The 22,613-nt window shown below is 37.5% G+C and overlaps 1 protein-coding gene across 1 annotated transcript in view; it reads right to left on the bottom strand.

Annotated features, from left to right (window-relative positions):
• WFS1 (wolframin ER transmembrane glycoprotein) overlaps positions 1 to 22,613 on the bottom strand; it is a 36,601-nt gene that overhangs the window by 5,452 nt on the left and 8,536 nt on the right. The window contains exons 3-6 of the mRNA XM_084518428.1: positions 10,173 to 10,255; positions 5,958 to 6,102; positions 4,982 to 5,152; positions 4,273 to 4,353 (exon numbers count right to left, since the gene is read on the bottom strand). Of these exons, the coding sequence (XP_084374554.1) occupies positions 4,273 to 4,353; positions 4,982 to 5,152; positions 5,958 to 6,102; positions 10,173 to 10,255 (480 nt within the window). The remainder of the gene's footprint in view (positions 1 to 4,272; positions 4,354 to 4,981; positions 5,153 to 5,957; positions 6,103 to 10,172; positions 10,256 to 22,613) is intronic.

The following is a 22,613-nucleotide window of genomic DNA, read 5'->3' on the forward strand; positions in this document are numbered from 1 at the left end:
GGTATGATGCATCTTTTCCACTAACATTTTGTCACCAACTTGTTAATACGGTTGCAATTCAGTGCCAACACGCTGCAGCACACAACACAATGAAGGCTTTTGCTAGAGGCCCTCAGACAAATATCTCAAGAGTTTCAGAACAAAGTAGGCTAAAGTGTAAGATGCTTTCTCTTGAAGTACAGAAGGAAACTGAGATAGTAATCGAGGAAACTGAAATAGTGATCTGTAACAAACACATCAATTTAAAATGATCAAGTTCTGTAACATCATTACACTGGTGTTCCCTGAGCTCTCATGACAAGGGGAAGGTCAGGGAGCAAGTGACACTGTTGTGCAATATCAGGAGCACAAGGACACAAACACTGATGGCCACAGGCTCTGGAAATGTGAGTAATGTGGAGATTACCTGTGAGTAGAAGGGAAGCAAGAGATTACTTCAGAGATCTGCAGGGATGCTGCAAGATGACTTATACACTGCTTCAAACTCTTTTCATAGCCAGTGCCTTGAATTAGCATGGATTAGCCAGTTTCTATGGTAGACAAGCTTGATGTCGTTTGTAAAGTAGGATAATTAACAGCAACTTTTTCCATACACTAAAGCAAATGACACTGCTGTAGATATGAAAGACTTTTGAATGACAAAGATCTGTAACACACCTCCTACGCAGTCAGTTTAGCTAGTCAGCTGATAAAAAGATACGAAAGCTGGCCTGCTTAATACTAGTTTAAGACTTTAAAGAGACAGAAAACTGAATTGATTCACTAAGTTTAACACCAGAGGATTAGTGGGTTAGCGCCTATTTTTCTTCAACTTTTACAAAGATAGAATTTATGGAAGCCACTTAATATTAAAAAGATACAAATATTTTATAAAAACCTATAGATACAGAACAAAAAACACTCGTGTCAAGATACCTGCTACAGGAAGAGGTGTGTTAAAGGAGTTCAATGGAAAAATGGCAACGTACAATTTATCTTTTCCTTCAGTCTCACAACTTGGATGTTTTCTTCTCCTATTATTTTATTTTTATTTTTTTATTTTTCCATTGTATGAGCCTGTATGCCCTGAAAAATACAACATGGTATGCCTCCCAAGAAGCACTTTAGTTTTCTGCTAGCTATTCTTTTCTTTCACCAGCTTTTCAGGCCACACCACTGGCACACACAGATCAGGGAGGCTCCTCACTTGTCCTTGGTGGGCTCCAGGTCAGGCCCAATACCAAACAGGCCATCTACATTTACTGTTGTCTTTGGACAAGATATATAGAAGTAAGACCTGGTGTGCAAGTTTCTGGTGTGCAATAAGCAAGCTAGAACCTCACAAAAGTTCCTTAAAGGCACTCCTACAAGGTCATGGTTCCTGGGAGGGAGAGTTATTAATTTTCTGTGTATAGATGCCCTGCAAAGTGTAATGGCATGTATATTCTCAAGCATGCAACGACTGTCCGTTGACAAACACCAACTTTAATATTCTATCTATGCCTTCATTAAGGATACCCCAGATCAGGTATCTGGGAACATGCTACTGGTTTAAACATTATCTTCCAAGCATTGGCAATGTATTAAAACTGAAGGAAAAATTTCCTGTTGGCAAGAGAAATGCAGAAACTCTGTGGATCAGAGAAGTAAATGCAGGATAGTAACAGCTGTCTTGCTCATCCATGAAAAGATAAAAGCTCTCTAGAGGAGAAGGTAACAGCTTAACTCCTACTTTAAGTGTTTGATGAAAACTTTTCGTTTTTAAATGTTATTAGTATTTTGTCACCCAAGTGTCTCTCAAATTGATATAAAAAGCGTATGTTGTAGATTCTACTTTATTATTCATAGATTTTTTTTTTCTTCAATTTGGTTATGACAAATTTCCCTGCCTCCCCCATCCGCCATAGGAAAAGAAAAATATGCACATCAATTTCTGCCTACGCTTACGTGTAGGTTCATTTACTCTCCTGTTATTTTATGTGCCATTTAAGCCTTAAAAAAAGAGGGGAGGGGGGGATGGGGGGAAGCTAGTTCCTTTTCTAAAACTTTGAATTACTGAAGAATTGAGAACAAGTGACTCGCTTTGCACTCATGCTCTATCAGCACGTGTTGTTTCAGCTAAGGAATGGAAAGAGCACCAGTGTCATCCAGTGAACACCTGTGAGATGTAACTCCAATGAACTCACATACATCTGTTTTACAATACGATGACCAGTGAAACACAGCAATTTTATCCTTATCCTATTTTGAGCTTTCCAAAAGTGGCAAATTAGTTACAGGAACATCTGGCCTACTCTCACAGAAATTTTGACAGGACTAAAAGTTTGGTCTTCAAAATACTATGTCTCCCTATCATAACTCCCTCACTTATATGCACAGCCATGTGTCTCTCCTCCACTTTTATTTCTATTAGAATTAACAAATCTGAAATACTTTGTTCTTCTTTGGAGTGCCAGTTGTATAACTTGATTCTGAACTCACCTGTGTAATGAACACAATCCTTGAAGGTAAAGGCCAAACTGAGCTGTTGAAATGTAAATTTAATCTTTCAAGAGGTTTAAATGCACAAAACCCAGGTTTGGCTCACCAATCCACATATGACACCTTAGCTGTGTGTATTCTAAGCTACAGATATATTACACAGTACTATGATGTGGAACATTTAACAGTTTTTCAATAATTGATCCAGATTTTGTATAAACTAATGCATTTCAAGAAAAATGAGATTTTCACGACATGTGATTAATTAAACCTTGCTAGATAACATACTTTGAAAAGTACATATGCTGTACTGTTTGCAAACCATTTTCTTAATTTAAAGCCTTCTTTAATTTTAACCTGTTTTCCTTTTTTTTTTCCCCAGTTATAAAAGTAATCAACACATCTAAGTATTAGCAGCACAAGCATACTATTAGCACAGAAATTTAGAGTAAGCCAGAGCAATGCTCCACAAAGTCCAATCTCCTTTGACACCATTGATAATGCCCTAGAGGAAGATCATAACCACAATCATCTATTTTTTTCATTAAATCCATAGAAAACTTATCTCCTTTAGAACTGAAAACCACAAAACATTCATATTGAACGCATCCTTAATTTTATTTGCCACTTCTCTTTTGCCAGTCCTCAATTTTCTGCTAAGCATTTTAATACTTTGGGCAAAGTGGAGACAGTCTTTCCTGTTCTTTTAATGAGGTTTTGATTTTCCTTTTTTTTTTTTTTTTTTTTTTTTTTTCCATATTGCACATCTACTCTTGTATTGCAAGTGAATCTATCTAAAGCTCTTTTTCATTAGCTTCTGATGGGATTCTTCTTCTGACCTTTTCTACTACACCACCTATAAATAATCCCAATGTTAAGAACCTGTTATACGCCCAACCAGTCACCCATATCTTTTAGGCTATTCATGACTGGGATCAGACTTGCAAGTTTTCAGGTCTGTTCATTCTGTTTTCTGTGCTATTATGACAAGCAACAGAACTCTGTTGCATTCCCACTCATTGGAGAGAGGGAGTTTTACATCCAGGGGTTCCTTCCTCATCCAACAAGTGCAAACGAGACTGCAGAAAATATGCAGTAGGACCACTAATGATTTGACTTTCCTCCTGAGGGCCCAGGAGCATGGCTGCATTTCTTAGGTATGTGGGGCTAGAGAGAACTTTATTTCAAGTCCAGCCCTCCCAACCCTACAAAACTCAGATTTGACTCCATGGGTCTGAATCATGTGCACTGAGTGGTTTAGTTCTCCCCACTACATGAACTGAGTTGTTCCTCTCTATTTAAGTTACAAAAGGAGTATCTCGGTACATCTTTCTTATATAAATTCTTTAACAGATACAAAAACACAAACATTATTTATGAGGGAAAGGCAAACAGAAACAAGGCAAATAGAATGAGGGATTGGTCCACATTTAAAGATTGCATAATTCATTCCCTTATTGTAATCAGAAAGCTTACTGCAATTCATAAGTAAAAAAATACTGGAAGTGCAATTTATTTATTTAGCATTGAATAGCCTTTTAAGTGCTCGAATAGGAAGAACATAAAGATGACAAGTTACATGCAAACATCTTTTAGCATACTAATCACTGACAAGTTGATGAGAATGGTAACATCTACAACTTCACATGCAGATCAGTTACATTTACCTTGCACACATAATGAATAGACGCCATCAGTCTATAGCAACCCAAACTTGCTATACAGCCTTACTCTGGCAGCACAGAATTGTTTAGCAAAACTAAACAGAAACTAAACTACAGTCAAAGATTGAAAGAAGCACCATGCACTCACATTCACTGCTCACTAATCGCTCCAGCATCCTTCTCTGCTTCTGCACTGACTTTGGGACTGGGCCGGGTTGCTTCTCACCACCTGGTTCAATAACAGAAGTTCACGGAAAGTCAAAGCAGTCAATTAAAGTAGTCAAACAAAAACTAGAAGGTTATTAAAGCCGTAATATCTGTATAATAGTATTTTGTCAAACTTAACACAAGAAAAACGTATATATACACACACAGAAAGTGGCTATATAGCTTTTTATATCATTATTGCTATACTGAAAAAAGGGAAGATCATTGACAGGTAACATATATTGTCAGAATGGCAGAATGAGACAGATGTCTTAAATACTAAATTTGCAAATTGAAATATCTGGCAAAATATAAGGTTGATTGTTAAAGAAAAAAGTTAAACACAGCAACATCATAAAACATCTATCTTCCAACGACAGCAAGTGCTGAGAATGAAGATACCTTTAATATTTTGTCATTTGTGTAAGGGCTTAACCAAATCACAACCTACAACAAGAGTTGGCAAGCCTTTAGGAAATAACTTTACTGGTCCAGAGAATACATTTATTAAAATATTAAAATAGACAGTCATTAGGACAGTTACTTTTTCTCAACTAAATCATACATTTATAAATCAGGCATGAGGCAGAAATAAAGCTCTTTAGGTTTCTAGCCTGGAAGCTTATATTTCATCAATACCAGAAACAAACCTTCATTGTCAACTTGCCCAACATTTTCCAGTAGTTCAGAAACTGCTAATTGCTTCTTCTTTTTTGGATTTAATTTCCAATACATGACTAAGGCAGCTTTTCTCACAGCTCTCTCCAAGTCAGTCTCTGATGATAATTTTTTCACTTCTTGCTCATTCTCAGAAGTGATGCCTCAAGAAAAGAAAAATACTTTAGATACTATTATCCCACACTCATGCTGAAATGACAGATTTGCCCACAATTTATTTTTCTCGGTTTAGTCTGAAACTTTTGAAATTTCATTCACTTCTTGACCCCTTAAGTAAGTTACTCAAGTGCACTTCTGAGCCCATTGCTTATCAAAATCATATTACATTACTTAAGTATCAACTGTACTTCAAAAACTGTACATGACATGCATTATTCTTTTGTCTTTTTCAATTTTTGAAGCACAACAGATCAGTCAAAAGATGGTGCAGATATCTACGGTTGACGTTAAAAGCAGAAAGAATTTCATTTATTTATTTTTTAAATAAGAGTTCAGATAGTTGGCAGACAAGAGGAGCCCCATTCCAAGCGTGGGAAGCAGCATGAAGGAAGGTGTGAATCTTGAAGTGGGAGAAGACAGTGAAAAAGTCCAATTAGGAGAGAGGTTGGAAAGGGGCAAAAGAATGAAACAACAGCAGACGTGTAGGTGGTGTATGGTTGCATGTGACCTTCACGGTCAAGGAAAGAAGATTCAATGAAAGGTGGGGAGAGGAAGGCTGAGCATGAATCCCATGAAGGAATTCAAGCAAACAATTAATATAAAAAAATCTCTCCCCATAAAAGCATTTAAAATTACCTATTTGAATGTGCTGTCAGGAACTACTCACATAATTTTGCCATGAACATTCCCAATATATTTTAACCCCCCTCTTTTCAGTATTGAAATGTAGAGAGCATTATTTCAGACAAAGGAGAAAGTGCAAGCAAAAAGGTCTCAGAGAACCCATACCTCTTCTGTCTGCTAGGCATCTACGTAATAACTTGACAGCCTCTCTTCGACCTTGCTTAGCAGCAAGGATGAACCAGTCAACCGCACTACAATTGTTAAGTTCTTCATCCTCCTCTTCCGCTAATCTCAAGAAGTGTTTTCCCACCTACAACAAGCAGCAAACAGAATTCCTTCTGTTAACCTGAAATACACTCTAGCCTCTGTCTCCCTCCTCCCTCTGCTAGAATAAATTCTCTTTGAACAAAAGGTCAAAACATTTGCTCTAAGCACTAAAGAACATAGCTGTAAGTTGATATCCTTTAGAGAAAGATCACTTTTCAGAAGTGGAAGTAAGAAGGAATCGCAGTACATTTGACTAGGTCAATGAATTAGTCGCCACTGGTCTTTGGGAATCTAGAAGGATCAGGTGAAGCTCCTGGTATTACACATCATATTAGCAGCAGTCTTTTCTTGGATGGCTTTCTTCCTATAAAAATGGTCAGACCATGTTGTTAATCTTATTTAAAATATACAATAATTAAGTGTAATTACTGGTGCCAGTAACATTCAGAAATTCAGATGAAGTAAATTGGCAGAGGGCCTTGAGATGGATGGAAGGAAGTCTCAGGAAGGAAATGCCTGACTTATAGCAGTTTAGCCACTGAAGGTCAAAGCAAACTTGTGATTAATTAGCAAATAGAATAAAACTAACATTTCTTAAGCATTAGGCAACTTAAGTGATATAGCCTGTAAAATCCCTACCATTTCGGGCCACAGAAATTACGGAACAATTGCCTGTATCACTGTCTTACACCACCTTCATTCCTTCTATAAAACTGAAATATATGGTAACATAAACACACTCAAGCAGTAGCATGAAACACTTCTGCTTATCATACCCCAAGACAAGTGTTAAGTGGCAGAGAATAGACAAAACTTCTGGACATTTTATTTGCATGTACAGAGTATCTGGGAAATGTTTTTGCTTAGTTTGCTGCACTCCTCTCTCTAAGGTCCTGTATTAATTACACCAAGAATGTAACTGAAAATAGAGTACAGCTCCATAAACCCACCGTAGTATCTGCTGCAAAAACAAAGCAAAACAAAAAAATAACTGACAGTTTATCTGAAACTTTGCTTTTGATATTACCAATAAAGGTGACTAAAGAAATACCTTTGAAAGATTAATAATATAGAGTTGTTACATACAGATAGAACACACTGATCTCATCAAATTATTATTTTCTTAACTATTAAAGGTTAGGTCTCCAACCTCGCCACTGGATTCCAACACCTAATTGGGTGCTCAAACAGCTTCTACTTAGATAGTTATTGGGTAGACCTCAGAATGATTAAACCCATAGTATACGCAGCAAAGCTACCCAATATTAAGAAATACAAAAGACAGAACTTAACACTTTTTATGAATTCATGCCAGAGTTCAATAAGCACTGCACAGATACAGTGGCAGACCAAGAAGAGTATTTGAGACAGGATTTTTAAGATTTCAACCTTGATAGTGTAATTGCCTGATAAATTATCACCCAACTGCAGCTATTTGTTCAAGCAATTGCTTCCTGAAAGAAGTTGTATGGTAAATAACATCCTCTGAGAAGAACAGTTGTTTGTTGAGTGTGTTTATATTTATAGCCATTGAAATTTTGAGCAAAGCTTCAAGAGTAAATAGCACTTGATGCAGCCCCTTCAAGTTATGAAGATCTCTTGGTCATAAAAACTTGTACTGCAACATAAAGTAGCAGAAAGGAAAAAGGGAAAGCAAAGACAGCATAATACTGTGGTTTTATGATAGAAATGCTTTTTTTTTCCCTATAGTTTTGTTGCTCATTTGGCTTTGAAGTTTACCACTCCCAAAATCTGATCAACCAGAAAATATTTGCCCTTCATTTTGATTACAAAATGACAAGCTTTTGTGTATTTTGAATGTTTTAGTAGCAAAAGCACACCTCCACATCCCAGATCAAACATCTAGCCTTTTTGTGATATACTGCTGAACGATCAACTTCTAAACAAGCCCCATGCAGCAGCTGCTTTTCACTTCCACAGCAAAGCTTCTAGGCAGAACCACACAAGGATGGCTGCACAGCTCTGGCCTGTGGCGATCAAATGAATAAGAACCGACACAAAAAAGTATTAGCCTCAGACTGCTTAAGTGATAAATCATGGATTTTCTCTTTCCCATTAAGTAAAACTGGGAAATGAAGTCATAGCTGGTAATGGCTTAACACAGATCTTCATACTTTACTTCAGTGCAAAGGTTGTTGCCTGCCTCTCACCTTTGGGCTTTGCTAACTGAAGCAGTTCTCTCTGGTAGTCCCCTTGCAGAGTGCCTCTCATTAGACACGGAGCTGCCTCTGCTCCATTACAGAATCCACCTGTGGGTGTCTCATTTTTGTAAACGCTGCACAATTATTTCTCAATAAAGAATTATATAAAGCTACGGTAATGCAGGTTGACATCCACTCAGAGTGCATTTATTTCCATAGTCATTGCAACGTTATTACTAGGAGTTTATTCAAAAATAACTACACGCCAATGAGCTGAGTGATTCCTTATATCTGATTTGGTAATTATCAGCAAGAAGCGCAACGATGCCATCACAGGTTCTTACTCATAATCCTACAACAGTAACAAGTTAAAATACATTTGTCTGAGTGGATTCTAAAGGGATATGTTCCATGATAGAAAAGGAAGCATATAATATATATATATATATATATATATATATATATTTATATATAATAAAAAAAATAAAAAGTAATTCCCTCTCTACATGCCAGAAGAAATTTGATTCCCTAGAAGGGAAACAACTGTATTTAGGGTTCCTTTTTGTACAGTCAATTCATCCTGAGTGCATAATATAGCAAAATTGCATGCTGGATCTTTTTTTTGAAAAGAACACTGTTATTGTGTGGAAATAGAAAGTGTACGCAGTTAAAGAGCTAAAGGAAAAGAGTAAAGGAGAAGGGTAAAAACTTATTATTTTTATAGATACATGCACACACATCAGAGGCTCAGATTGCACAAGGGATTTCTTACTCAGATGGAACTTATATCCTGAAATAATATATTATGACTTGCTCTTTTATGTGAAGGAATAGAGCCAAGACGTGGACTTTGTAGCAGCAATCCCCTCAAGGTTAAAGCTTCATCCTCTGCAAAGCCGCTGGCTGTTTCAGAGGTGAGGAATTCCTTACTGTCTCACGTTACAGCTCCAAGGACAGCCTGCCCTCAAACAAGTTGAGATGGAGTGGGGAGAGAGCCTGGCACTGCAATATTTTTTATTATTTTTTTTTTCTTGAAAAGTGATCCCTGGGTTAAAAAACAACAAATCACCAATGAGCTTGTAGGAGACCATGAACACTCCTTGTCAAAGCCAAAGCTGAAGAAGAATGCTTAAGTCAGTCACCAGCCAAATTAAGCAGGAATTCAAAAACTTCTCTAAAGTTTTAGGCTATTTATACTAGATCAACTAGACCAATATTCCAGCATAACGCAATGGATAGGAAAGAAAACTTTTCTAAAACCTACGGGAAACCCAAATTCCAACATATACAGGGGTAGAATTACCATTATCATTTAATTGGATCTATCATTACACAACTAAATATAGATAGCTTCAATAAACCACGAAGAACTTCTTTTCTATGTTAATTCAACATAGAAATGGTGATAGAGGAAAAACCAACCTCTGATGTTCCTGCTGAAGCAGCTCAGTGACAGTTTCTTCCACAGAGTCCAGCCTAAGAGTCTTTGTACATAGTGAAGTACTGAACCAACAGTGTTGACACAGCTTTCATTCTGATAAACAATTCTGCTTCAGTGACAAAATTAAGTCCAACACCAAAAATCCAAACAGCATTTAAGAATCACTACCTCCACAAATAACTCTTGTACATAAAAATATAAAAATAAAAGTCAAGCACCATGGCTTTTCCACGCTCTGAGCCTAATCCTTCCCCTACTCCCCACCCCATTTTGATATTCATCCTAAAGGCTTATGCAAGAGTAGGACCTGAAACCCAAGTAGGCAGCAATTCTCAAGGCTGGGAAACTACCTAGCGTCACCTTTCTCACCTTTCTTTGAACAGCTTATGATCAAAACAGATACAGTTCAGCTAAGTGTCTTTGGAAGAGATAAGAGTTCCACTAAAAGCTGGCAATGCTATTTTTGGAATTGAGAGCAAACAGCACTGGACAAAAAGCATATAAAATTACCTCTGTTTGTGCTTTTGGTTCTCCAGCTTTGGCCCTCTCAAGCAGTTCCTCAAAGAGCACTTCAGGTTCTTCCTTCATGGCCTCTAAATGAATTTGAGAAAGAAAACAGTTTGTTAGCAGAATTCGAAGTTTTCTAAATCATTATTATATTTGGTTGAAGAATTACAGGATCTTATCAACAAAATCCAACACAAGGGTTTTTACAAGAACAGCAGAACAGCAGTGGAAATTAACTAATATTTTCTCTCCACCCCAGCGTAGTTATTGTATTGTTATAACATTACTTGTTATTTGGTACCTGCCACAGGATAGTACACAGTTTACAGTTTCTCACTTACTTCCACAGGATTAATCTCTCAACAGAAGAAATTTCATTACAATAAATATAAACACTCACAGAACCTGCAGTATAGATCAACTTTTGTACTGCTGTTATTCTTATTCCTGATAGCCCTCGAGTCCTTCAGCTGATTACTTATTTAGTAGTGGAGCCTTCTCAAGCATTTTGGAAAGAGGAAAAAAAAAAAAAAAAAAAAAAAAAAAAAGCCTGTAAAAACTTATCCGGTATATTTGAAATCTCAGCTCCTCAGTCCCTAGAGTATATAGATACAATAACAAAATGATTAAATGCTTATAAAATTCATTATACCGAGCCCAATTCAGCACTCACATTTATTATTTTCTCCTTTACTATCTGATCGTATAAATACAGATGAACATTGTATTTTTTCTTCTTCAAAAGCATCACGTTGCTCTACAGGTCAGTCATCAAGAAGAAAAATCAGAGCTTTATCTGATATCTAGGGTTTGTAAATAATGTCATGCTGGGAACAATTTTATGAATGAAGAGCAAGTTTAATGCAAAAACTAACAAAGGCTGTGACAGCTACTCCCTCTCCCCACCCCACCCATGAGAATTTATAATCCAAAGTTAGTTTGGAAAAACAATAAGGAGAAAAACAATACAATTTACAGTTTACTCAACTGAGAGTGTGTGAGATATGTTCTTAATCAGTGGTCTGTTATACTGTTTACTAGCCAAGATAAAACTTAACTAGAAAGTCAGATCCGAACTCAACAACAAGCTCCAAAGCTTGAGCTTTGCCCCATTATCCCGTAAGGTCACCAACCACATCATGATGCTTGGCAGCTACGTATTTAGGGCAGACAGCATGAGAAAGCATGGCTGGGAAGCTTAAGAAGCACAGTTTCCAAATGTAGGAAAAAACTTGAGAGACGCATTCTGGCACTTGCTCAAAGCTACAGATTTCAGTCTCTGCCTACTAAGGGCAGCAATAATGCGAGAAGCTTGGTAAGCAGCCCAGCTAGCCGAGGTGCCATTTAGTATCACTGATTTTTCAAAAGGTGGGAGGAAGGAAGAAATAAACTCATTTCCAGATGATCTCCTAAAGAACAGGGCTACTTACGTTCTTTAATATCACTGGGACTGGGACTATTTCCAAACGAGAACAGGCTAGAAGCCAACTCTTTCATTAAAATGGGTTTATTTTAACAAGAACAAACCATGAAGTAAGTTCTCTCCGTCACCATGCCACAGTTTTGTCTGCCAACCTCCACTTAGAAAAAACACTAATGCCAGATTATAACATGTTGTCTGGCTAAACAACGCATATAATGAAAAATAATTTTCATTTACTACTCCCTCTTTTCAGAAAGCTGTAAAAATATTATTGTAAGATAGGCAAACAACATCCCAGGAAGATTAACCACTTAATCTCCTTGCCCTGATGTATAACCAAAAGCACTGAACCCTACACAAGTCAGAAACCTGTCTTCCGGATGGCACTATGCACACTAGCACCCATCCTTCAGGAGCTCTCAGCTAACAGTAAAGCAGAAGTTACAGAAAACAGTGTATTGTTTGAAATGAATATAATAGTCATGCATACCCCACCCAAATGAAAAAAGTTGGGTAATACAGCACTGCCCTGCTGCTTCCTGTGCTTTGACTTATTTTGACTTATTTCTAAGCCTTTCAAATCAGAATTTCAGCAGCAATAATCTTGGCTACAGATTTGTGGTATGTTCCCCCCCCCCCCCCCCCCATTCGGTGTTTTCTACATGTTGAGAAGAAAACACCATATATGTTTGTCATACTCTGGATGAACCAATAAAGGATGCACTGGTCAGAAGCATTTGATAACTAAATGGAATTTACACACAAAAGTCAGAGAGAGCAGTTTGCCAAGACCATATAGGCCCCAACAATATGAGTTGTTCTCCAGCTGTTTATACAGGCCAAGCAGCTTTCCTTTTGTGTCCTGCTCCATTTGGCATGTGCAGAAGCACAGCAGTGCTCTGGTCCCTTCCACCTTTTGCTCAGAGTGAAGTTTGTTAGATAAGCATGTTTACTACAATATAAATCCCTAACGCCAGCCCATTTTGTTCCTTGGTTTCTTCAATACTGGGATATAATTACCTTACGGTCCGACTACCACCTTCACTGAGAAGAGAAAGTAAAACAAGCTGACACCGCAGGCAAGCCTGCTGAAATGTTTGCTTTAAAGGAGCAGACTTCCAGTGGAAAAAAGCACTTCCTGCTGCTGTTTTCTACCTGTAGCCCAGTCCCTCCCGCCCTGTTATCACTTAGTCTATGCACTGTCACGTGGAACCTATAAATATAAATGAAGATAGTGAATTAAAATTATGGCTGTGGGTTGGTTGTGTAGTTGCATGGTGAGGGCAAAAAAGCAGCTGTGGTGAGTTCTGGAGGTCAAGGTTGGAATAGCTTCATACCAAAGCATTTCCACAACTATCAGTATTTTGCTGTGCTTTGTCTGAGGCAGGCCTACAAGGTGAACAAAAGGATCAGGTATGAATGACTCAGGTTGCATGCCTGCCCTATCCATTTACTTTCTCAAAGTATTTAGGTCAGTCTCTGAAGGTAAAAGTTACACGGTCTAAATGTGTTTAGGAACCAGGATGGACAGACACTTTCAGTTCAGTTCAATGCTACGAGAACAGGCACTATGAAAGACTTGCCCACCATAAAAAGGCTAAGTGATGATATATAACTTAGCACCCGTGTTCTTAAGCATGTTTTTAGTGTTTTAACCTCCTAATGTTTATTCCTCCCACACAGTAGTACTGCAATGGAAGTGCTGTCAGTAGAAGCTTTTATTTTCCAGCTTTGCTAAAAAATGATGTCTTTTTAATGTCAAATCTTACTCTGTCTTGAATATAAAAATTTCCAGAAGAGAGAAGCATTCATCTTACAATACTTCATGCATCTTTTATGACAATTAAAATAGACTTCACTAGCTGTTGTGTGTCAGGTGCATTTATATAAGCCAATGAAGTCTATCAGTTATTCAAGGCTCACAAGCACTGAAGTCATTCAAATGAAAGCAGGCAGGTGAAAGCACACAAATTTTAAACGGTACGTAGCACTCATATAAGAAACAAATTAAGACAGGACCATGACGCAGAAGGGTGGATAGTACTTCATATTTACCTTTAGTTCCTGCTCTGCCACCAAGACCCTGTGGTGGCCATCATCAGGGTACCCTGTGGTTCAGCTCTGGGTTTATGAAACAAGCTAGTTCTACCTTCCTGGGGACAGGCTACTCAAAATCACAAATTGTTCATCAGAACAATGACATTACTAACAGAATAATTAAAAAATATATATTAAAGTCCTATTTAAGTCAAACTTAATATATGAAATTATATAGTATCCTTTAATTTTCTCAGCTCCACTCAAAAAGAGTGGAATTAGAGAGAAAGATTTGCAATCTGCAAAGGATGAAGCATATGTGTACATTCCAGTCCAGTGCATTTATGTCCTCATACTACAGAAGGCATTTAAACCTCTGAAAAGTTACAGAAGTATCTGTATTTTTTGTTCAGGCCTTTCATTTCAAAGATTAAAACTGTACAGCAGCATTTAGGAGAATAAGCCAAAGCTGCACATCATTAGCTGATGCACTATTAACTGGTAGCACTTAAAAGGTGCCATCAAAACCATTTCTTAGGGCCACTTGTTTACTAGTTAAAAACACAAGTCTGAACACAGCTGTCTATATACATAGATTGTAAGTAAGCTGATGAAAACTGAAGGCAATTTCCTTCCTGAAATTTCATATATTACTTTGCATTACTATACAAAGTAAGATTCCAATTTGGAGTCCAGCTTTGCTGCGAAAGGTTTAAATGGAAATTTACTGTTCATTTTTGCATGGGCAGGAATCTTTAATTTTTGTTAGGTTTTGATCAGAAAGAAGAAATGTTGTAATAAAGGAAAACATCCTGTTTTTTCAGTTAGTCTATACAACACTACGGTAGGATGCAGTTATTGTCCCTCATCTCTGACATTTAACACTTAAATTGACAAAAAAGTAGTTTATATATAGTAGGGGATTTGTGTGCGTGATATTCAGAGATATTAGCGTTCAATAATAAATCAGAAAAGGAAGATGCCATCATAGGTTAAATAATACATGTAAGAAATACATATACATATAAGCCTCATCTTTGGGCTGCATCAGGCACTAAAAACCAACAAACACTTCAACATCCACGGAATGTTTTGCATGGACCTCTATATTTCTAGATAAATCTCTTCAATGCAGAAGATTTTGTAGAAGACAAAGGTTGTTGTCATAAAATTCCTTTCCCGGTATTTTAGCAGAAGTCAGTAATGAATAGATTATAGATTCCTGAATAGCAATATTGATGAATAGCAATAGATTTCTGTTTTTTCTACTATCCGTCACATCTCCAACTGAAACACACCACGTGTGCACTGCTGTAGACAGGCTGACTCAGTGTCCAATGATATATTTAGCAAGATGTCTTGCACGTGCTTTAGACAAATGCTGTTTCAAAAAAAAATTAGCATTTAATGTACACCGTGCATCACCATTAATAAGCTTTAAAATATGTAAGGCACATACATAAATAATAATCTTTACATATAAGGAAAGATTTTTAGTTATATATGCAGAGTAAATCATATGTGCTCACCCAGCATATAAAACAACCTCCATTTTCTCTGTGTTTTTCTAACTGCTAGATAACACTGCCTTCCTTCAAAAATATTCTTTCAAGTTACTTCATGCAGAACGAGTCAACAGGACGCAGACTGAATAATACAAGTGTTTATCGATGTAATTTCCTACCAACACAAGCATATCACAGCTCCCAGCAGAACAGACTTTGCCAGGAGGAGGCTAGGTTAGGCAAAGTTTTAGCACCTTTCCTGCTTTCATCACCTGCTGAGCAGGTACACTCAGCTCTTTCTTCTCCCCGTTTAGGTCACAGCTACATCACCTGAATTCTCCAGATAACAGAGGAAAATGAAGACCATGAACAAGGAACGCCAACACCAAAAACTGGTATGTTAAGGGATCACAATCTGGATCACAAACCTTTTGAGCTTATGATCTGTTTTGTTTACGCTGTTATTGGGGCCAGCTACAAAAGAGCTGTGTTACTGCACCCAATAAATCAATTTGTACACAAATACAAGGCAGGCACTTCCATGCCTTTTGAGCAGCAGAAACCTAATGAGCACAGGATAAGAGAAAAACTGAAAGCAGCTTCTCAGACAGGAAGTAATAATGAAGACAAAGTATTAATTTGAAATATATAAATTTAAAAGAAATTACAGGTTTTACAAGCGAGTATGAGAGCTGCATAGAAACGCTATGGAACAAAAGATGAACGCATTAGGCAATACCCCCAGGCAGTGTATGAAGGAAACCTGCACGGCATACACACTTTGCATGATCACGACTACAAGCATTCATTTGGGCTGAGAAAAGAAAGTGACAGGGACGTGCAGGAGGAGGAGGAAAAACCATGTGTTTGGGAGAATAAAGGATCTTAGATGACAAGATATGAAACAAGGCTTCTGGATTGGCCTTCCCATTTTATTATTACAGCGAGTATTCCTGAAGCAACTGAAAATAGTAAGTTAAGCATATGCACAATACATATGCTACATTCAGACCTAGTCAGTGGTAACATACTTCCAAGCTCACTGAATATACAGCCAGAAAAGTACAGAAACTTTTTGTTTTAGAAGTATTTCATGAGAAGACATGACAGTTGTCACAGATGAAAATTGCTATCAAGGTGTGGTGGTTTATCCCAGCAAGGTGGGCCAAAAAAAATGCTAAGTTGTCAATCTCACAGTTGATCTTGCAAATGCTAGATTTTTATTTTTATTGCAAGATTGTACATGCAGTTTCCTTTTTGCTTTGTTTGAATAAACATGATTAAGACATACTGAGAAAAATCGGAGCAGCAAGAAGGCCAGAAAACAGCAATAACAACCTCAATTCCTCCTGGAGAGAAAGTGAATATTACATTAGAGCGATACAAATGTATGAATTTAGCTACACTTAATAAATAAAGCAATGGATAGAAAAGTTTTTTTTTCCTATAATTGAGCAGTGCACAGAACCTAGATGTTAGTGAGTTACTCTAACAGCACTTTAGATTTAGTACTCATCTAGGCATGTCAGAAGCCAAAAGTCTGCTACGGTCATATTCAAAAGCAAAACAGGATTGGAGGAAAAAAAGAAAAATAAAGGAGAAGTCATAGAAAGTTATTTAGAAATAGGCATAAATCATTATAAAGCTGAGCTCATGCCAAAACAAAGAAAAATAGAAAAACAATGAATCTAAAACATTTAAATTTAAAACCTACACCATGATAGACCAAGAGGAGATTTGCAGAACAACTCACTGCAGAACCTGTTACTTCTTTCTATGCTTTTTTCCAGCACACAGGTTGCAGCAACCTACCAGGCAGACTATAGACAACTCAAGGGCAACTGAGTATTTTAAAAAGAGAAGGGCACAGTGAAAGATTTAGTAACAGATATACTCCCCTCCTCTCCCAACAGAGGATCTCACTGAGAGGCTTCTGTGCAGGAAGCTCAAGTGCCTTTTTTTAAATTTATTTATTTTTAAAGAAACTACTGTTTCTTTCAATTGTAATTGAAAACTATATAAAGACAATCAAACAAAAAACACCTATAGTTTCTCTTCTTTGTTTATCCAAGGGTTCTAATGGACTAAAATCTATTGAACTATATACTGCAGCATGTAACCTCTTACTTAAAGCTGAGAAATGAAAGTGGCAAACAAGATACCAGAGATCCATAACAGAGACCATTAAGTCTGATATCTGTACAATGCGAATGCACAAAAGGAAGAAAAATTGTAAGCCTGTGAAGTGTGAAAAAAAAAAAAAAGATATACCAGGAAAAATTAGAATAAAAAGCCTTGACATGACACCCTTGTAGCAGTAAAAGTGCTGGAGGACAGGCAGATCCAGCTTGTATTTATCTCTCTGAGGGTGGTATATAAGGCTTCTCACAGAAGTCTTACAAAGAAATTACAAAGAAGGCTGTTACATGGACAAATAATAGACTAAGAAATAAAGGAATGAAGAGTAGAAATACGCAGCTCACATACTCCTAGGGAAATGATTATTGGTTTAGACTAATATACAATATGACCTGTATTATTTAATGCATTTATGTGTGACCTTAAAAAAACAGCATATATAGAGATGCCAAATTCTGCTGATGATTTTGTGTTACACAGGGGAAATAAAACAACAAAAAACACGACCTATGATAAACTGCAGAAGGATTTAATGATTGATTAAGTGATAAAAGATGAAACAGTACATGCAAAATAAGAAAAAGTTATCCTATCACTATATGCACAGTGATAAGATCCGAACTCTCTACCACTACTCAGACTGAAACCTTGGAGCTATAACAAACTGCTTTGTCTGCGTGAGCTTAATAAGCTACTGGAGAAAACAACGGCAGAAGAAACACCCACGGAGCACTCTCAAATATGAAGACCTCACCTGTCAGCCAGGAAATCTCTAGGCTGTAAAGTGCTAAACATGCTGAGAAGTAACCAGCAGTTCCTGCACACCTTTAACATGGCAGTACCGTATGAGTAAAATTGATGAGGAAAGCACTAGCACTGCACATAGAAAAATCTCCTTAGATCTAGCAGGCGTGCTGTAAACAATAGTGTAAAGGATTCAGATGAAAATAAGATTAAAAAAATGTGTAACTGGAAAATGTTTGTCACCATTCAGACTCTCCAGCAGCAGCAATACTGATAGCACCTTCTGCAGGTCTTCATGCAGAGTTCACAGACTAACTCCTGCACTAGCTCACGTAGGAGAGAAGAAAAAGCTGAATGATACCCAGAGGAAGAAAAACACAACTTCGTACGTTAATAGCTTCATCCAGTAAGCTCTCTACTTATGTAAATCGGTTCCTTACTTATAAGAAGTCACAGGATGTCAAGCATTTGTCAGTTAATAGCACGAAACAGGGAAGGATAATTTACATGTTTGATGAAGAGTCGCATGGAACAAGCTTTCACCCACAGGTCTTTCTGGCAGCTAAGTCACTGGGGGTAGAGAGGAGGGAAAAAATGTCATTTTTGACATTAGATCTTCTCCCACACTTGAACAAATTCTCCATATACCATAAAACATACGGATGTCTCAACTGATTAGTACTGCGCTGTATAGTCCTGAACTTTTGTGAAGCTCCAGGCATCCATCGTTTTACTGAATTGAGTTCCTTTAATAAGAAGGACTTACTGTAAAAGAATCTGAAAGGAAAGTGTCTGAATTGCAATGTAAATTACTGTACTTTTACTTTGATAGGATACTAGAATGAATAACCTGTGTTCACTGCTAAACTCTACTGTTCCTATCATGCTCAACACAACACTGAACAAATAAATCCGTATGTGCAGACATGGCAGAGAGACGGTTAGCTGTTGCGTTTGAAAAAGCCTCTTCATGACTTTCATTATATGATAAACTTGAAGCTTTTTTTTTCTAATCTTTTGTCACAAAAACATGTTTCTGAAGTGCTACATGTAAAGCTTATCTCATACTTAACGTCAAGATAAAGACACTAAAGTAGTACTTGCAGATAAAACCAAACTGTTCTACTATCATTATGTACTTTAGTTCATAATAACAAATACACTCTGTGCCACGAGTTACAACAGGGAAGCTAGAGTTTAGATTACACCATAGCTATCTAACCCAAATTTGGGTTAGCTTGAAAAAGCAGCAGCCAGGAACAGCTCAAAACCATGTTATAAATCCTGTCTCAAAGAAAGTTAGGCTGGTACACAGCAGGGATGTGTATCACATTTATGGTAACCAAAAACATCCACAAAACCACAATCAGCTTCCTGGATGCCAGTAGTTTTTATAATTCATTTTCTGTCCTCAATTTGTATTAAAGGACCCCAAAACGCACACTCTGTCCCCTGGATTTCAATGCCTTCTGTAAAATAAAGCTAGTATTAATGAATCATTGTCTGGCTTCTTAAAAAGCATCCAGCAGCTAAAAACAACCCCCTGTATTTGCAGACTGCCTTGAAGCATTGACATCTTCCAGCTCTGACCAACAGCGTGAGATTCTTAAGCCACCGTTCCAAGAAAATCGTCTCCTACTCCTTGGCTTTCGTCAGCCTTGTTCTCTACTCCTCCAGTATTTACCTTTGCTATAGTTACAGGCAGAAAAAGAAGCTTGTTACATCAAAGAGTGGAGGTCTTGCTGCAGAGTTCAAAACTATGCTAGGACTGTATTGTAATCATCTGGTCTTCTGGGACTACTAAAAAAGAAAACACATGACTGAAGCATCAGAAATAACAGCCTGTCACCCAAGTCAAGCAGTTTGTTAGAAGACTTGAACAAGTTTGCTTTAAGGAGTTCGCAAGTGAAATATACTAGCTATAAAATATAATTTTCTTGCAGATCTCTGCAGTAGCCCATTTGTAAATAAAGTCTAACAACGTTGAAAATGGAAAGCTTTTGTAACATTAGACAGGGAATAAGCAACAAGAATGCACGTACATGCACAGTAAATAATGCAGGCATAATCTGTTCAAGCAATAAATGTTTTCATGGAAAAACTAGGAAAAAGAAAGCTTCAGGGCATGCCCACACAGGCATATTGACCTAAACAGATGCAGCAGAATACATTTTGTGCTAAATCTCACTAGAAGGTATTTCTTTTGGAGTCAAGTCCTATTAATGCACTTCTAAAGGGAAATGTTACAGTAGCTCTTTTTTTTGGAGGAAGCGTTCCTTTTAAAAAACACAGATTGGTGAAATTTAACCACAACCAACAAAACCCAAATTTTCAAGCAACAGTCCGCAGCTCTTTAATACAGATTTTATTTTCATTGTGAAACAAGCTCTCTAAAAACCCAACCACACTTAGGAACAAAGGCATATACATATTAATGACAAAAAGAAAGAATAATTTTATTTCTAGAAGCAGCTATGTAAACATATCAAAATGAAACGGGGAAAAAAATTCAAACACCTTTCAGGAATGAGATTTAAACTGTTCGTCTTCAGGCAGAATGTCTATTATAAATAGGCTTTTAGAAAAAGTTGGTCTGTACATTTTGTAACAAAAATTAATGTTCTAATAGCTTTTGTGTGTCACTGGATTGTACTATAGAGCTCTCAGTGTTCAGAGGAGCCAGTCTGAATCTCTAGAGACATCCTCCTACTCTCTTTGCACAAGCTCCAGGAGTTCAGTGCTATTGTGTGCAGTACCTGCGTTGCACTAAAGTTTCTAGAAAGACTGACTGATGTTCCACTTGAGAGCAGACATTAAACATCATGTCATAAACATGATCTGTTCATACATGTATAGTAAGTATATAATGATACAAACAGAGGAACTGACTGGAGAGGGAGAAACATTTTGTAAAACAAACATCACTGTTTTAATAAATGGTTTTACTACTTCAGACCATTACTTGCTCATCCATGAATGTTCACTGTTGATTGTCCCCCTGTACTCAGCTCTGGTGAGGCCGCACCTCGAGTACTGTGTTCAGTTTTGGGCCCCTCGCTACAAGAAGGACATCGAAGTGCTTGAGCGGGTGCAGAGAAGGGCGACGAAGCTGGTGAGGGGCCTGGAGAACAAGTCCTACGAGGAGCGGCTGAGGGAGCTGGGCTTGTTCAGCCTGGAGAAGAGGAGGCTCAGGGGCGACCTTATCGCTCTCTATAGGTACCTCAAGGGAGGCTGTAGCGAGGTGGGGGTTGGCCTGTTCTCCCACATGCTTGGTGACAGGATGAGGGGGAATGGGCTAAAGTTGCACCAGGGGAGGTTTAGGTTGGATATTAGGAAGAACTTCTCTACCAAGAAGGCTGTTAGACATTGGAATGGGCTGCCCAGGGAAGGGGTGGAGTCACCATCACTGGAGGTCTTTAAAAGTCGTTTAGATGTTGAACTTAGGGACATGGTTTAGTGGAGGACTTGTTAGTGTTAGGTCAGAGGTTGGACTTGATGATCTTGAGGTCTCTTCCAACCTAGACAATTCTGTGATTCTGTGATTCAATCCTTTCATCCATTCAGAAATGTTCTGTATTCTTCTCTAACTGTAAAATAAGGGCTGGGTACAATTAACAGTATAATGCACTTTTTTTTTTTTTTTTTTAAATGTGCTTCTACTTACAAAGTAATACCTTAAGACAATCCTGCTTTCCCCGAGAACAGTTAAATATATTTGTAAAAGCACACACTGTGAGGCACTCTATTCTGAAAGGTGATAACAGGGATGAGAGTGAGGGGAATAACATTTGTTTAGAGAAGTGCTAAAGTCTAGAACTCAACTTTGCTTTCTATGGGAGCAGCAATGGCTTTGTAGATACGATAACAGTCTTAGTCACACCACAATTGCAAGTCATCAAAATAGCATTAAATTGAAAAGGGAACAACTTATGCACCCCCACAAAATGAAGGCAAATTGTCAGGAGAGCAGTGAAAAAAAGCATGTAGGCGGAAGACTAAGAGTTATGATATTATAGAGAGTATAAATCTTAAAAGTGGAGGGAAAACTATTCTTAAAAGGTATTTCTTTCTAGTGTAGCTATTATTGTACAATGATCATTTAAAGTAATTTAAAATAATTTTACACACAACTAATAATATAGCCCTGCACCTCAGGTTTATCTCAATTTATCAATAAAAATTTGATCAAACATGTTGCCAAACTGGAAAATTAAAAGTAAATAAGCCTTTTGTCATTTCTCAGTTGAACTTAAACACTGTTAACCCTCCCCACCAAAACAAAACTAAGGACATCAACCTGCAGAAAAGCAACATCAGAAAGAGTTGCAATCATAAACCTTACCAAGCCCACATATTTTTGTAGGTGAGGAACTGAAGTTATCACAACAACCTGTACAACGTTCTGCAGGCTTACTGAAATTCTGCAGTGGATGCTCTTTAACTTAGACACCATCGGTTCGTTAGCTTACAATCAAAACAGATGACCCTTAAAAAATAAAAGGTTGTTTTGCAGGTCCATAGTGCCTTGTTAACTTGCTCACTAAGCACTTCAAGTAACTAACTTTGCAAACAGTTGGTTTTATTTCCCAGTTTACT

This window comes from Aythya ferina (assembly GCF_964211825.1).
Source record: "Aythya ferina genome assembly, chromosome: 4".
NCBI lineage: Eukaryota > Metazoa > Chordata > Aves > Anseriformes > Anatidae > Aythya > Aythya ferina.